Source organism: Rhinoraja longicauda, chromosome 11, assembly GCF_053455715.1.
Source record: "Rhinoraja longicauda isolate Sanriku21f chromosome 11, sRhiLon1.1, whole genome shotgun sequence".
In the NCBI taxonomy this organism is placed as follows: Eukaryota; Metazoa; Chordata; class Chondrichthyes; order Rajiformes; family Arhynchobatidae; genus Rhinoraja; species Rhinoraja longicauda.
In genome coordinates, this window is record NC_135963.1 from 51,367,496 (window position 1) to 51,385,016 (window position 17,521).

The following is a 17,521-nucleotide window of genomic DNA, read 5'->3' on the forward strand; positions in this document are numbered from 1 at the left end:
TTCATGTACAAAAAGTGGTAATGAATCTTGGGAGCCCTGATCAGGAATTACTTGATGGCTTGCAGGAAAAATCCACAATTTTACATTGCTTCAGGGAGATATTTTGGTATAAGTTTATGGTAGACACAGATTTTAATAGTCAAGAAATGAACAGCAAACTGGGGCTTTTAAAGCATGATTAGTGGCTGAAACCCAAAGTTTTGCGGGAAAAACCCCCACTGCTTTGTATATTACTGTGTATCCATTCTGTGGTGATAAAACTAAACACACTTTATCATACTGTCACAATTACTCCCACAAAAGGAACAAAATATTATAGCTACAAATAATTCGCACAGTGCCTTTGCCAGAAGAGCAATTTAACCCATTTGCAAACAGTGTCACTGAAGCAAGAGATAATTCATTCCTGTGGTCAAAAAGTGAACAGGCTCAATTGCTTTTTGAATTGGACAGACTAACCAACAGTTGAAATTGATAGTTGAAGAATGGTACAAGTGTTTTCAGTGGAAAGGTGCATGCAGCATCATCTGTGTAATGAAGTCCACTGCCTCCAATTAGCAAAGTAAAGTTCCCATATACACTGATCAGCCAAAACATTATGACCACCTGTCTAAATGCTGTTGGTCCTCTGTGTGCAGCCCCATATGCAGCAGGGTGCGATGCACTGTGTATTGTGACACATTCTCCCGTGACCACCATTAACATTTTCTGTGACGTGCCACAGTAGACCTTTTGTCAGTTTGGACCAGACGGGATAGCTTTCGTTGCCCTCGCACATCAATGAGCCTTGGGCACCCAACACCCTGCCACCAGTTTGTGGTTTGTCCCTCCTCGGACCACTGTTGGTAGGTACTCTCCACTGCTGACTGGGAGCCTTGCCGTTTCAGAGATGTCATCTGGCCATAACAATTTGGCCATTGTCAAAGTCGCTCAGGTCTTTACTCCTGCCCATTTCTCCTGCGTCCAACACATCAACTTCAACAACTGACTGTTCACTTGCTGCCTAATATATCCCACCCCTTGACAGGTGCCATTGTAACAAAATAGTCAATGTTATTCACTTTGCCCATCAGTGGTCGTAATGTTTTGGCTGATCAGTGTCGAACATAGAACAACGCACGAGCAGGCCCTTCTGCTCATAATCCCCACCCTGATCATGATCTCAAGTTAAACTAATCCCCTGTCTGCACTTAATCCCTATTCTTCCATTCCCTGCAAATCCATGTTCTTATATAAAAACCTCAAATGCCACAGTTATATCAGCCACCACCACCATCCCTGGCACCAAGTTCCTGGCATCCACCTCTGTAAAAAAAACCTGCCTTGTACAGTTACTGTCAGTAAGTTACTTCTCCTTTAAACTTTGCCCTGTAAATTTTGTCCTCTCATCTGAAAGCTGCACTCTAATCTTTGACATTTCCTCTCTAGGAAAAAGGTTCTGACTTTTGACCCTGCGCCTATCATTATTTTACACATTTTATAAGGTCTCCCTTCACCATTCAACATGCCAAAGAATATATATTTTGAATATCTCAAAGTTACTTTCATTTAATTCTCCTGGCAGCCTCAATCCTCTTACCATAAACTCCCCCGGGACCTCTCACCTGGTGCAACGTCATAACCTTGCTTTCTAACATTATTATTCATGCCTTCTTCCATGATGAAATGCCATGGAATTGCTTTCCTAACACTTCTCCACCACATCCTCCAACCCCTTTGCCTGATTTTTGGGTACTTCTCCCAGCATCTCCTCCTTTAGCTCTGTGCTCCTTTTTAATTGGGACATTCTTCGCCACCAAAGGCACTGTATTAATGCAAGTCCCTGTCACAGTAAATATCCCAAAAATCAAACAAGACTGGGTTTAAAGTTTACTCTGTGCATAAATGTGGAAAATCTCAGAAACAAAGAGCAGAAAGACAGGAAAAATAAGGTGACCAGCAATGTAAACTTACAAAATTACAAAGAGATTTTCACTTTTTTGTACAGTTAGCCATTTATAAAATAGACCATAATAAAAACTAGATAAAATGCCTTTCTGGAAATCATGCACACAATTTGGCGGAAAGACAAGAGAATCAGTTGCAGGAAGGAAAACTGCAGATGCTGGTTTAAACCGAAGATAAACACAAAATGCAGAAGTAACTCAGCGGGATAGGCAGCATCTCGGGATAGAAGGAATAGGTGACGTTTCGAGTCGAGTCCCTTCTTCAGATGTGAAGTGCTCCAATGTAAAACAAACTTTGGGAAGCCGTTTCTCAGTTCACACTATCCACATCATGGAAACTAAAGAATGACACCTGACAGCTCTTATGAAGATCCTCAGATACCAGGATGCCATGACAGATGTGTTCCTACCTTTAACTGCGCAAGTAATCCTAACAATACTAAACATCAGAACTTCAAAGACCTTCACCATGTTGAGGTAAATAACAGTATAACAGAACTTTATTGTCATTCGGTATAAATACCGAACGAAATTTCAGCAGTCACAAGACACAGCAAAAAAGAAAAGAACACAGGACACACGACCCCAACACAAACATCCATCACAGTGACTCCAAACACCCCCTCACTGTGATGGAAGGCAACAAAACTTCCACTCTCTTCCCCCCGCACCCACGGACAGGCAGCTCGACCCCTACCGAGGCAAACGACACGCACAGCCCCCGCAAGGGGATGGAAGGCCCCGCGGCCGAGCCGCCCGGGCACCGAAATGTCCCGCGGCCGCACCGGGCGATGTTAAGTCCAGCGGCCGAGCCGCGCCGGGCGATGGAAGGCCCCGCGGCCGCTGCTAAGTCCCGCGGCCGAGCCACACCGGGCACTGAAACGTCCCGCGGCCGAGCCGCACCGGGCACTGAAAAATACTTGCACCCTTCACAAACCTAAAAGCTAAAATTTATCAGAAGCCCTGGTAATTAGGGTTTTTGATGACAATTATTTAATCAGTAATTAATGGAAAAGTAACTTGCTTATTGACGTTCCCCTGAAGGACAGGATGCAATATTCAATATCCAATTCCGATCCCAAGAACTATCTATCTTCAAGTTAACAAACACAAAAACAAAAACAACAGTCCTGCAATAAGCAGAACTCCTTCCTTACACTCCATAAATATGCAACTATGTGTGCTTATGCTTACCCTGCTGTTTTTGTATCTGCAACATGGTTACCTCCGTTGATTTTACCCGGCGTGAAGTAAATTTCTGTGGAACCAACTTTGGCTTCTTCAAGGCGACCATCGCATAAATCACAAATCATCTGCAGCCCTGACAGATGCTGCGGCCTTAAAAATCAAAATTTTGTTTTTCAGTAGAATCCTATTAAGGTCTTTGGTTATGCATTTATTGTTTATGACGGTTACATTAGAGGTTTATCAATCTCCATCGCAAGAGCCTCAAGTCAAGGACATCATGGCATAATTTATAAGAATATCATTATTTTTGCACCATTTTAAAATATTCTTCAGTTTCTGACACCAGCCATTTGTAGCTGTAAAAGAGACCGCAAACTAACCAAATTAGAACATCCTCTTCTGAAAGTTCTCATCAATTGGGAACTGTTTTTAACCCATCAAAACTATAACAAGCAAATATAAATAGACACATGGATATGCAGGGAATGTAGGGGTATGGATATGTGCAAGAAGATGAGACTAGTTGATCTTGGCATTACATTCGGCACAGACATGGTGGGTTGAAGTTTGAAGTTAACCTCTGCTCTTCATTGCTTGGCACTGTAGAAGGTGTAACACTTGTCCCTTAATCTCATCTCTCACCACCAAATCCCTCCAGGTGAAGCAGAGGTTCAATTGCATCTCTTCCAACCTAGTCTTACTTGGTGCTCACAACAGGATACCTTTTACATGGGTTAAACCATACGATACATAGATTAGGCAACCATCTTGTGCAGGATTTACGCTCTGTCCACAACAGCAATCTTGAGCTTCGGGTTGCATATCATTTTAACTCTCCTTCCGACTCACTCACCAACCTGCCTTTCCTCAGCCTACTCCATTGTGACAAAGAGGATATATCCATTAACTGTTCTGATTGCAGCTGACCATCCATCCTAATCTTCCCCTCCCACCCACATTCACCCATCCACCTAGTTTCCTTCTCCCCACTCCAATTCTTCTCCCTCACAGTTCCATATGCCCATCATCGCTCCCCCCCACGTTTCGTTCCACCCGTCACCTACCATCCTTTGCCCCAGCTCCCCTTCCACAACTGGCTCCATCTGATCAGCTACCAAGTGATACGTATAATCAGATGTTCCACGCATCACTTACTAGCCTCTATCCCTCCTCTCTTTGTCCTGCTATATACCAACAATCTTTCTTCTTCCCTCTCAGTCTTAATGCTAGATACCAATAATCTTTCCTCTTCCCTCAGTCCTGACCAGTGCCGTGACTGGAAACATCAATATACACATTCGCCCAAATGCTCCTTAACCTGTTGAGTTCTTCCAGCTTTCCCCTTTTTACTAAAGGAAAATAGATTTGTTAAAACTCATAATTTAATTCGCACGATATTAATGGCTTCTACTTCTGCTGTAACTTTGAAATGCGAATTCCATAAACACTACCTTCCAACAACAATGGCTAAAGCCTTTTGACAACGCTATCAAAATTTAGCTTTATGTCAGATTGATCGTCATAGTCAGTGGATTCTCTCACTGGCTTCAAGAACGAAGGCACCATATAATGTTGTATTAGGTGATAATACCGCCTAATACCACATTTGCATACACTTACCTCAGCCCAGGTGTACTTCTCCCTGCTCGGATATTGTGTATTTTTATCTTCACTCCTAGAAGGCAACTTAGGGCTGTACAAACACGCAAAATTTGTCCTCCCTGTTAAGAGAAAATGCCACAAACATTCATAGTAAAATTGAGTTTATTGGCATATGCATGTATAACAAGGTACAGGCATAACAAATATCCAGTCTGCAGCAACTTTACAGGTACATAGACTCAGACAAAACGCGCAAAAACAGATTTAAAATAAATATTGTGCAAAACAATTAGTGCAAATCAATTAGTAAAAAGACAAATCCATGGTAGTGAAAGAAATGGACTTTAGTGCTCCATTATCGCGCACATTAGTTCAAGAATTAGATGTAGGAAAGTAGCTGTTCCTACAATACAACTGCTTGCGCTACAGATAAACATACAAATATGATCTGACAGAAATAGAGATGATTGCATGAGCGCTTCCAAGTGTCTCAAAACCTCATCCTTAATAATGGGCTCTTAAAATTTTGCCAATCACAGAAGTCAGATCAACTGGCCTATAATTTGTTTTCTTTTGCTTCACTCCCTTCTTTTTTTTTTTAATTTTTATTTTCTTTGGAAGTAAGCACATTACATTTTAATGGTTCCTTTTTACAGGTGCCAAGAATTATTAAAACATTATTTGTACAACTTCCTTTTTTAAAAAGAAATGAGAAAGAAAGAAGTAGTGAAGAGTAAAGAATAAATTAGTGAGTATAGAGTGAAAGAAAAAAAAAAAAAAAAAAAAAAAAAAAAAAAAAAAAAAAAAAGAAATGTGCGAAAGTAAAGCAGAAAGGAGATTCTTAATCAATTTTCAATCAAACCCAGAATTTTTAATTTTATGCTGATATTACACCGCATGATTCCACAAGGTCAATAAATGGAGACCAACTCGATAAGAATTGGTCTTTTTTTTCTATTAGGAGGAGTCTCATTTCTTCCAAATGTGCTGTTTCCAACATATTACCAATCCACATTTTAAGTGTTGGTGGAGTAGACTTTTTCCACAATTTAAGTATGAGTTTTTTCGCTATTATTAAACCATAATTCAAAAATGCGATTTGGGATATATTTAATTTATTTAATTTATTTACATCTCCAAAGATAATCATTTCCATGCTAGGTTCCATTTTTGTCTTAAATAAACTAGTAAATACATCAAATATATCACCCCAAAAACTTTGAAGTTTTATGCACGAAACGAAAGCGTGTGTAAGATTGGCATTTTGTGAAAGACATTTATCACAAATGGGTGAGATATTTGAATAAAATTTATTCAACCTAACTTTTGAGTAATATAGTCTGTGTAATATTTTAAATTGGATTAAATTATGTCTAGAGTTAATCGAACATTTATGTATGTATATCAAATACCTCTCCCATGTTTCTTTAGAAATTTTTATCAGTAATTCTTTTTCCCAGTCTTCTCTAATTGCCTCTGTGGAAGGCAATTCTCTATTAAGAATACTGTTATATAGATATGATATTAATTTTTGTGAGTCCGCCTTAATATTCATTGCTTCTTCCAGTGGGTCTATCGTTATATTCTGTGATCTTGGTATATATTTTTTTATAAAGTCACATATCTGTAAATATTTAAAGTATTGGTTATTATTGAGATTAAATTTTGATTTTAATTGTTGAAATGATAATAAATTTCCCGTTTCATACATGTCACCCAACTTTTTAATTCCCTGTCTTTCCCATTGTCTATATGTTTTATCCATAATAGCTGGTTTAAATACCGGGTTATTCACTATTGGTGTTAATGAAGATAAGTTTCTTAATTTTAAATTTAATTTTATTTGTTTCCAAATTCGAATTATATTGTGTATAATTGGATTCTTCTTATATAATATATTATTCAATTTTATCGGGGAGAAGAGGATCGCTCCTAAATCATAAGGCAGACAATCCTCTTTTTCCATTCTTATCCATTCCATCTGTTGAGAAGGACACTCCAACCAATAAATAATATTCTTAATATGCACTGCCCAATAATAATATAAAAAATTAGGCAGTGCAAGTCCCCCTACATCTTTAGGTTTACACAAATGATTTCTTTTAATTCTATGTGCTTTGTAGTCCCATATAAAATTAGTAATATTTGACTCTAGTTTTTTAAAAAAATATTTTGGTATATATATTGGTATGGATTGAAATAAATATAATATTTGTGGTAGCACTATCATTTTGATAGCATTTATTCTGCCAATTAATGATAGTGGGAGCGTTTTCCAAAATATAATCAAAGCGTTCAATTTATTTAACAGAGGACTAAAATTAGCGTTAAATAATGATTTATATCTTCTGGTAACTTGAATACCTAAATACTTAAATTTTTCCGTTGCAATTTTAAATGGAAATTTTAATAGATGATTCGCTTTCTGAGGATGTAATGACATAATTTCACTTTTATTCCAATTTATTCTATATCCAGAAAAGGAGCCAAATTCCTCTATTACATTTAATACGTTCGGGATATTCGTTTTTGAATTTGTAATATATAAAAGTATATCATCCGCGTATAATGAAATTTTATTATTAGAGTCCTTAGTATTGTATCCATGAATATTCGGATGAGTTCTTATCCTTTCCGCCAGTGGCTCTATCATAAGGGCAAATAGCAGGGGTGATAAAACACATCCCTGCCTATTGCCCCGTGATAATTGGAATTTTTGAGACAACGTATTATTAGTTAATATTCTTGCTGTTGGTTTATCGTATAATAATTTTACCCATCTAATAAAATTATCTCCTATATTAAATTTTTGGAGTACTATGTATAAATACTGCCACTCTACCTGATCAAATGCTTTTTCTGCGTCCAAAGATATAACTGCTAAGTCTTCCTTTTCCCCTTTATGTGAATACATTATATTATAAAGTCGTCTCAAATTATTAAATGATTGTCTTTTGGGTATAAACCCCGTTTGGTCCTGATTTATCAATTTATTAATATATTTGCTCAATCTTCTTGCTAAAATCTTTGCTAAAATTTTTTGGTCTGTATTTAACAGTGCTATAGCTCTATACGAGCCCGGATCTTCTAAATCTTTATCTTTTTTTGGTATAAGCATAATTGTGGATTCTGCTAAAGTTTCTGGTAATTTCTTATCGGTAAAAGCGTACCTGTATAATTTAAGTAATCGTGGGGCCATTAACTCCTGAAATCTTTTATAAAATTCATTATTAAAACCATCAGGCCCTGGAGTCTTCCCATTTTTCAATTCTTTTATTGTTTCTCTTATTTCTTCACTTGTAATCTGGGTTCCTAATTCCTCTTGTTCTAAGATATCCAATTTTGGCAAGTTACACTTATCTAAAAAATTTATAATTTTATTGTCTTCAATGTTAGTTTTAGATGTATATAAATTTTGATAAAATTGAGCAAACCTTTTGTTAATGTCCTTAGGTAAAGTTAATAGTTCCCCGTTCTCTGATTTGATTTTACTAATTGTTTTTTCCTTTTCTTGTTTCTTCAATTGTCGTGCTAGAAGTTTATGTGGTTTATCCCCAAATTCAAATTGTACTTGTTTTGTGATCTGAAATAATCTTATTACTCTTGCCGATAATATTCGATTAAGTTTAAATTTCAGTAATGTTATCTTATTATGTTTATCTATTGTTGGGTCTTTTGCGTTTCCTAATTCTAATAATTTAATTTCCTTTTCTAACGTCCCTTGTTCTGTCCTGTTTTTTTTATTTAGAAAACTTTGATACGAAATTATAACTCCACGAATGAAAGCCTTAAAAGATTCCCATAATAAAGATGGTGAAATCCCTGGTGTCTCATTTATTTCAAAAAAAAATTTCATTTGTTGTTTTAAATACTCATAACCTTGTGGGTCGTTAGCTATTTGTGTGTTAAATCTCCAAAAAAAATTTGTACCTGGCATTCCCTCAAGTTTTAAAGTAAAAGTCAGCGGGGAGTGATCAGAAATAATACTATTGTGGTATTTAGAATTAATCGTATATGGTATTAGTTTTGAGTCCACTAAAAAATAATCAATTCTTGAATAGGTTTTGTGTACTGATGAGTAAAACGAATATTCCCTTCCAGTTGGGTTAGCTATTCTCCATACATCTATTATATTAGTATTTTTTATATAAGTATTTAAGAATTCGCTAGACTTGGATTTAGCACTACCCTTCCTAAATTTTGTTGATTTGTCTAAATATGAATCTATAACACAGTTAAAATCCCCCCCTAATATTATATTTTGAAAATTATACTCATCTATTTGATCCATAATTTTCTTAAAAAATTGGGGATTATCAAAGTTTGGAGCGTAAATATTTATCAAAGTGAGTGGCGTGGAATAAATTTCTCCCGCCACTATCGTGTATCTTCCTTCTTTATCAGATATTGTATTCTTTAATATAAACGGTATACCTTTCCGAATAATAATAGCCGTACCTCTAGCTTTAGCAGTAAATGACGAATGATACATTTGGCCTATCCAATTTGCTCTAAATCTCATCTGTGTTTGTAGTTTCGTATGCGTTTCTTGCAGGAACGCTATATCCACCTTCAAAGATTTTAAATGGGCCATAATTTTGCCCCTTTTAATTGGATCATTCGCACCCCTAATATTCCAACTACAAAATGTGACTCCTCCATTCTCTTTATTGTCCTGCATTATAAATAAGTTTTAGTAATTTTATTTCCTGTGGTGTAATTAGGTACCTCAGCCTTTTGTGTATGTGGGTATCATCCCACACTTCTGACATTATTTTACCTCTCCTCCGTATATTGAACCTCCATAAGAAGAAGAAAAAGATGTGTTGAAAAATAGTGATGAAAACAAGAAAAATAATTAAATAAGCCACATAAAAGTAAATGCTACAACCAAAAAAAAAAAAAACACGTGATTTTAAGGTATCAAAAAGGTGATACCCTAAATACAAGAAGCCATCTATGATGGCTAAAAATTGATAGACCTCCGTAGATGGAATTATACATTGAGTTCAGCCACCTGAATACTATAGAATTTATAACTACAAGCCGTTTCCTCTGACTATATCTTAATCTTTCTTAATATATCTAAGGGACTCCTTAATCCTTAATATTTCAAGTGTTCTCATTTCTACCCCAATTTTAAACCTTCTGTGTTACTTGCTCGGTATCCCCGAGTCCTACAATTCAAAAACCTGAGAACACCTGCCCTGTCTCTGTCCAAATATACAGTATTCATCAATACCTTGATTACCAGCCTGTTTCAAGGGTTACGTTTCTTATCTTAAATACAACCATCTTCCAGCCCAAACCTCTGGAACGTTTCCAGATCATTAGCGCCTCTTTCTTCCCACAAGTTTATGGTGTTCTAATATTCTTATACCCCTTTTCATTAATTATAATGTGTTAGCGTACAACCTAAATTATATTTCAATTCTTTTCAACCAACTTAACCTTATATATCTATTAATAATAATCATCTCTATATACCCCTTATCCCCTAAATCCATTGGGTTAATAACTTGGTTCCTCTTATTAGTGTAACATTACTATATTAGCGTAACCCTTGATTAGTGATCTTAAGTTTATATAATTAATTAATTCTTTACATTACATATATACTGTATTACAAACCATTTTTTAAGTCCATAATGTCCTTTGATTTTCTTTCCAATCTGATCGTATTGTTTCAAAATGTTTTTTCAGTTATTTCTCTTCTCCTTATCTGTTCAAGGTTGAAACCAGGGCCTGTCCATTGCATACACATTCCTGACAGATAAGCCTGTCTGGTTAATGTCTAGAGCAGTTCCATCGTCTTAATTACCGCACGGATTCCCAATAGACATTTATTCATCCGCTTTTACTTCTATTTTTTCTATTTTCTTTACAATTTCTTGTGCGTAATTAAATGCCAAATCCGGGTCCGTGAAGGCGCGTTGAATAGAGTTATAATAAATTTTCATTTTCGCGGGAAACACAACTCCATATCTCACCTCCGATTTACCTTGCAGAATGCTGCTTGCTCTTCTAAAATTATTTCTTTTTTCCAGTATTTCGCGTGGGTAGTCTCTGTAGAATCTGACAATTTCTCCATCAATTGTAAGCCTCTCCCCATGTGGTATCATCTTCATAAGTTTATCCAAACTTGAAATGTCCAAAAATTTCACAATAATCTGTCTTGGGGGAGCATTTAATTCTCTTCTGAAGCGACCTACCCGATGTGCGACATCAATCCTCGGATTTTCCTTCAACTTAAAGACATCTTTGAGTATTTTAGTAACGAGCTCAGTCATTAAAATTCCTAGCTCTTGCCCTTCCTTTACTCCTACAATCCTCAAGTTCTGTCTCCTTGATCTAGCTTCGAAGTGTTGAATTTTGTCTGTCAATTTATTCAATTGTTCGCGATTAACCCCTTGTTCTTCTTTCAGTGTCGATATTTCCCGAGACATCTCACGTATTTCCACCTTCATATCTTCTGTCGACTTATCAACTCCTTCCTTCAATTCATCACATTTCTTCTTATAATCATTATCCATTCTCACAAATTCCTGAGTTGTCCTCAGATCCAGATCCGACAGCTGTCGCTCCAAAAATTCAAACTGTTCCTTTGATTCAGCACGTGCAGCCTCTGTTTTCTTGGAGAGGTTAACCTCCATTTTAGATAATTTACTCTCCAGTATCTTGTTCATATTAGTAAGCATTTTGGAGAATTCCTTAGTAAGATCTACGGTAAGATCTTTAGTAAGATTAGCTCTTACCGTTTCTTCCCACTGCTTCATCTCTTTCTCCTTTTCTGTCCTTTTCGTCCCTCCTCCCGTAGCCATTTCAAATACTGCTAGTTGAGAATCAGACTCTTCATCTGAACTTTCAGTTGCTGTTTGGAGGGCTGCCAAATCTTCTTCCAGCCGGAGTCTGATAGTGGATTTCTTAGGTCCCCTTTGATGTTTTAACTTTTTCATCTAAAAGATCCTTTTAAAGCTCAAATTTCTCGACATTATTTGCTGATATTACTCCCACGACACCAACCTGCCGCCGGTGGATGTTTTTAAATCGGTCCCGACTTTAGAAACAGCTTTTTACACGATTTTTAGCAGGAGCTGAGTTCAATGCTGCACCTTCACCACTGCATGGTGCCACCGGAAGTCCTTCACTCCCTTCTTAAACAGCTGAATCACATTTGTGATTTTTTTTTTTTTAATTGTCAAAAAATACTTTATTCAAGAAATAAATATATACAAAACATGTTCCTTCCAAAACTCCATCCAACATTCTCGGTGGCTAAACATACATTCAATGCATTTATTTAATACGCCAATTACACAAAATTACCCACTACCCTTGGTACTCATGTGGCCCACCCTGCCCCCCATGTCCGGCAGCGGAAGGACCCTAGACTGTGGCCCTCCCCCACAGAGCCTTGACGTTGGCTGCACCGAGCTTCAGTGCGTCCCTCAGCACGTACTCCTGCAGTCTGCAGCGGGCCAGTCGGCAACATTCCCCGACAGACACTGGAAAATCACATTTGTGATTTTCCAATCTTCTGCAACCTTTCCTGATTCTAGTGATTCTTGAAAGATCACTAGTAATGTTTGCACAATCTTAACAGCTACCTCTTTTAGACCCTGGTGTGTAATCCATCAATTCCAGGTGACATATCCACTTTTACACCTTTCAGCTTCCCAAGTACCACCTCCTCTGTAATAGTGACTGCACTCACTTCTGCCCCCTGACCCTCTTGACTTTCTGGCACATTGCTCGTGTCTTCCTCTGTGAAGACTGGCGCACAAAGCTTATTCAGTTCATCTGCCATCCCTTTGTTCCCCATTATTACTTCACCAACATCTGTTTCCAGCAGTCCAATGTCCACTTTTGCCGCTGTTATACTGTTTATATATCTGTAAAAGCTTTTGGTATCCTCTTTTATATTATTGGCTGGTTTACCTTCATATTTGATCTTTTCTCCCCTTATTGCTTTTTTAGTTGTGTTTTTTTTTTTTAAAGCTTTTCAATCCTTCAGCTTCCCACTAATTTCTGCCACATTATATGCCTTCTCTTTTGCTTTTAAGCTGTCTATAACTTTCTTTCTCAGCCACAGTGGCTTCATTTTCTTGGTATGTTTCTTCCTCTTTGGGTTGAAAAGCACCCAAGTCTTCTGAATTATTCCCAGAAACTCCTGCCACTGCTACTCAACTGAACTAAACTGAACTGTCATACCTGCTAGAGTACCCTTCCAATCAACTTTCATCTGCTCCTTTGTCGTGCCTCTATAGTTACCTTTAGTCAACAATAATACTGATACATCCAATTTCAGTTTCTCCCTCTCAAACTGTAGGTTGAATTCTATCATATTATGATCACTCACGCACGTATGGGAATCGAGAACCAGAGGACATAGGTTTCAGATTAGAGGGTCAAGATTTAATAGGAACGTGAGAAGCAACTTTTTAGACTCAGAGGGTGGCAAGTATATGGAACAAGCTGCCAGAGGTGGTATTCGAGGCAGGTACAAGAGCACCATTTAAAAAGCACTTGGCTACGTACATAAACATAGCACAAAAAGTAAGGAAATTTGTGTTTGGTAGATTATTTCTTTGTTGTAACAATGCTTCTTGGCAATAAATCTTATACCGTTGGAAAGCCTGTTTATTTCCCTTTTAAATGGTGCCACATTTGTAAGGAACATGCATTTGTGGGATGAGCAGCAGAGCTGAGTATATGGGTTGCGCCCATGAAAAATTTGCCAAATCTTCTCTGCCAATGCCAAACAGCTTATTCTGCTGTTGCTATTGACTCTTGTTTTGAGCTTCTGGTACCCCCAGGTGCTGACAAGAATGGGATGCCATCCCACAACAGTGTGTGACCAGGCTGGTGACCAGCATGAGGAGGAGGTGCCAGGCTGTTATGGCTGTGTATGGTTCTTCCACACGCTGCTGTGGCTCCTGTTTATTAAATGAATAAATTGTTAAATTGCCAATATGTCTTGTTTCTTCAGACTTCAATCATCCAATCCACCAAACAACACCGAACAAGAGTCAATGGCAGAATAAGCTGTTTGGCATTGGCAGAGAAGATTTGGCAGATTTTTCATGGGCGCAACCCACATACTCAGCTCTGCTGCTCATCCCACAAATGCATGTTCCTTACAAATGTGGCACCATTTAAAAGGGAAATAAACAGGCTTTCCAACGGTATAAGATTTATTGCCAAGAAGCATTGTTACAACAAAGAAATAATCTACCAAACACAAATTTCCTTACTTTTTGTGCTATGTTTATATAGGAAAGGTTTAGAGGAATATGGACCAAAGGCAGGCAATGGGATGAGCGTAGTTGGGGCATCTTAGTCAGCAGTTGGGTTGAGGTCGAGGCCTATTTCTGTGCTGCATGGCTATGTACCCGGGAGTCAATGTGCACAGAGACACAAAGAACTGCAGATGCTAGTTTAAAAGAAAAAAAAAATTGCTGGAATTACTCAGCGGGTCAGGCAGCATTTCTGGAGGACATGAATAGGCGACGTTTCAGGTCGGGACCCTTCTTCAGACTAATTGTGGTTGAGGAGGTGGTGGGGGGGGGGGGGGGGGGGGAAGCTGCAAAAATGGTGAGGAACAGGACAAAGCCTGCAAGTGATGGGTGGATACAGATGAGGGAATGTTTTAATTGCCAGGTGGGCAGACATAGAAACATAGAAAAATAGGTGCAGGAGTAGGCCATTCCGCCCTTTGAGCCAACACAGAGGGGGAGCAGCGAGAGAGAATGTTGCTAAACATGCCTGAACGAAACGCGAGTCTGAAGGGTCTCGACCCGAAACGTCACCCATTCCTTCTCTCCTGAGATGCTGCCTGACCTGCTGAGTTACTCCAGCATTTTGTGAATAAATACTTTATTTTTAAACAATGACCACTGGTTCTGGATTCCCCCAACATTAGGAATTTTTTCTTGCATCTAGCCTGTCCAATCCTTTAAGAATTTTCATGGTTCTATAAGATCTCCTCTCATCCTTCTAAATCCCAGTGAATACAAGCCCAGTCGACCCATTCTTTCACATGTCAGTCCCGCCATCCTGGGAATTAACCAGGTGAACCTTGGCTGCACTCCCTCAATAGCAATAACGTCCTTCCTCAAATTAGGAGACCAAAATTGCACACAATACTCCAGGTGCAGTCTCACCAGGGTCCTGTACAACTGCAGCAGGACCTTGTTGTACCCAGGTCTCGTTGTACCTCCCCTTTTCCTAATCTGACACCATTCAGATAATAATCTGCCTTCCTGTCTTTCCCACCAAAATGGGCATATGGTAGAGATGAAAAGGAGACAAAAGAGTGTATGATAAGGAGAGAAGAACAAAATGTGAAGCCAGAGGAAGGGTCGGGTTGAAGGAGAACGGAATCGGTGGGTGGGGGCAGGGTAACCTAAAATTGGAGAATTCAATGTTCATACTGTTGAGTTATAAGCTTCCCATGCGAGATGCTGTTCCTTCAGTCTGCATGCAGCCTCATTCTGACAATGGAGGCCCAGGACAGAAAGCACAGTATGGCCTGTTTCCATGCTGTATGACTCTATGATTATGATTCTATGGCGTATGACAATAAATTAGTCTGAATGTAATTAGAGGCAAACCCACTATCAACTGAATCACAGCAGATACATCAACACATAATTCTTGTTAACAACAGACTTCCACATATTCTCAAGCTACCCATAAATGATACAGCCCTTTAATAGGTAAAGGGTTATATCAGTTATAAATAGTGATGTATATAATTATATGATCTGATTGGATAGTATGCAAAACAAAAAAAATCACTACCTCAGAACAGGTGACCATAATAAACCTAAACCTGTGGAGGACATAAATTGGCATCATAATAGGATCAGTGTTTCCTCTCTACCAACAAACAAATTAAGTATCAGAACAACCATCCTCAACATCTGTCTGATTATCATCAATCATTTAATTTCACTTGTCGACACAAGGAACTGCAGATGCTGATTTACCAACAAAAAAAGGGCACAAAGTGCTTGAGTAACTCAGCAGGCCAGGCAGCATCTCTGGAGAATATGGATGGGTAACATTTCAGGTCAGGACACTTCTTCAGACTGATGCCTAACCAAAGATAGACACAAAAAGCTGGAGTAACTCGGCGGGGGTGACAACATCTCTGGAGAAAGGGATGATCTGTCGTTTTTCACACCTTGTTTTATTTTTGTACCTTTCCATATCTAGACTCCCTCTCCCCAGACTCTGTCTGAACGCCACCTAGTCCTTCTCTCCAGAGATGCTGCCTGTCCCGCTGAGTTACTCCAGCATTTTGTGTCTATTTTCCCATTTAAATACACGGTGATAATTCTGAGAGACAAACAATCTCTGGAGATGGGTGGAGTTAGAGAGGCAGAAACATTGTGAACTGGTCAAACCCAATTCTTTATTGTAATTCGAGACTTTTAAACCCTCGAAACTCGACCAGAAACGCATACATCACAGCTGACCAATACCAAGTTTCTTTCTCTCAAGGTAGACACAAAATGCTGGAGTATTTTCGTTTCTTTCTCTCAAGCAAGCCGTCAGATTTGAAATGACAGTTATTGATCATAACTATCCGATGTTAAGAACGAGCCAAAGTAACGGGCCGAGACAATAATCAGACCCGGCCCACTGCTTTATTTCGACCGACAGTTTTATTTCGAGGTTCGAACACAACTACGATAAACATTCAAACATTATAAATGCCAAATTTCCACTCCAGGCCCAAAACCACGCAGTCGCCGTGAGCGAAACCCAGCAGAGAGGCAGCACAGGCCGGGCAATGAGCTCCACCATCGGGCCGGGCAATGAGCTCCACCACCGGGCCGGGCAATGAGCTCCACCACCGGGCCGGGCAATGAGCTCCACCACCGGGCCCGGGCAATGAGCTCCACCACCGGGCCCGGGCAATGAGCTCCACCACCGGGCCCGGGCAATGAGCTCCACCACCGGGCCCGGGCAATGAGCTCCACCACCGGGCCCGGCAATGAGCTCCACCACCGGGCCCGGGCAATGAGCTCCACCACCGGGCCCGGCAATGAGCTCCACCACCGGGCCCGGCAATGAGCTCCACCACCGGGCCCGGCAATGAGCTCCACCACCGGGCCCGGCAATGAGCTCCACCACCGGGCCCGGCAATGAGCTCCACCACCGGGCAATGAGCTCCACCACCGGGCCCGGCAATGAGCTCCACCACCGGGCCCGGCAATGAGCTCCACCACCGGGCCCGGCAATGAGCTCCACCACCGGGCAATGAGCTCCATCACGGGGCAATGAGCTCCACCACCGGGCAATGAGCTCCACCACCGGGCAATGAGCTCCATCACCGGGCAATGAGCTCCACCACCGGGCAATGAGCTCCATCACCCGGCAATGAGCTCCACCACCGGGCCCGGCAATGAGCTCCACCACCGGCCAATGAGCTCCACCACCGGCCAATGAGCTCCACCACCGGCCAATGAGCTCCATCAGCGGCAATGAGCTCCATCACCGGGCCTCGCAATGAGCTCCACCATCGGGCCCCGGCAATGAGCTCCACCAACGGGCCCGCGTCCACGCACCACTCACCCCTTCCATGATTCCGCCGTCGATTTCGAGGTCATGTTCCGCCATTGTCGCCCTGCGCCGCCACAAACCTCTCACACGCTCGGAACAGGGACCGACTCGGAACAGGGACCGACTCGGAACAGGGACCGGCTCGCAAAAGCCAACCTGGCTCCTTATACCGCAGTCACCGGCCAAACTCCGCCTCTCACTGCAGTCACCGG

The 17,521-nt window shown here is 40.0% G+C and overlaps 1 protein-coding gene across 1 annotated transcript in view; it reads right to left on the reverse strand.

The window, feature by feature from the left end:
• rtca (RNA 3'-terminal phosphate cyclase) overlaps positions 1-17,521 on the reverse strand; it is a 31,144-nt gene extending 13,623 nt beyond the window's left edge. Inside the window, exons 1-3 of the mRNA XM_078407704.1 lie at positions 17,322-17,521; positions 4,755-4,855; positions 3,141-3,284 (exon numbers count right to left, since the gene is read on the reverse strand). Coding sequence (XP_078263830.1) covers positions 3,141-3,284; positions 4,755-4,855; positions 17,322-17,366 — 290 coding nt within the window. The 5' untranslated portion in view covers positions 17,367-17,521. The remainder of the gene's footprint in view (positions 1-3,140; positions 3,285-4,754; positions 4,856-17,321) is intronic.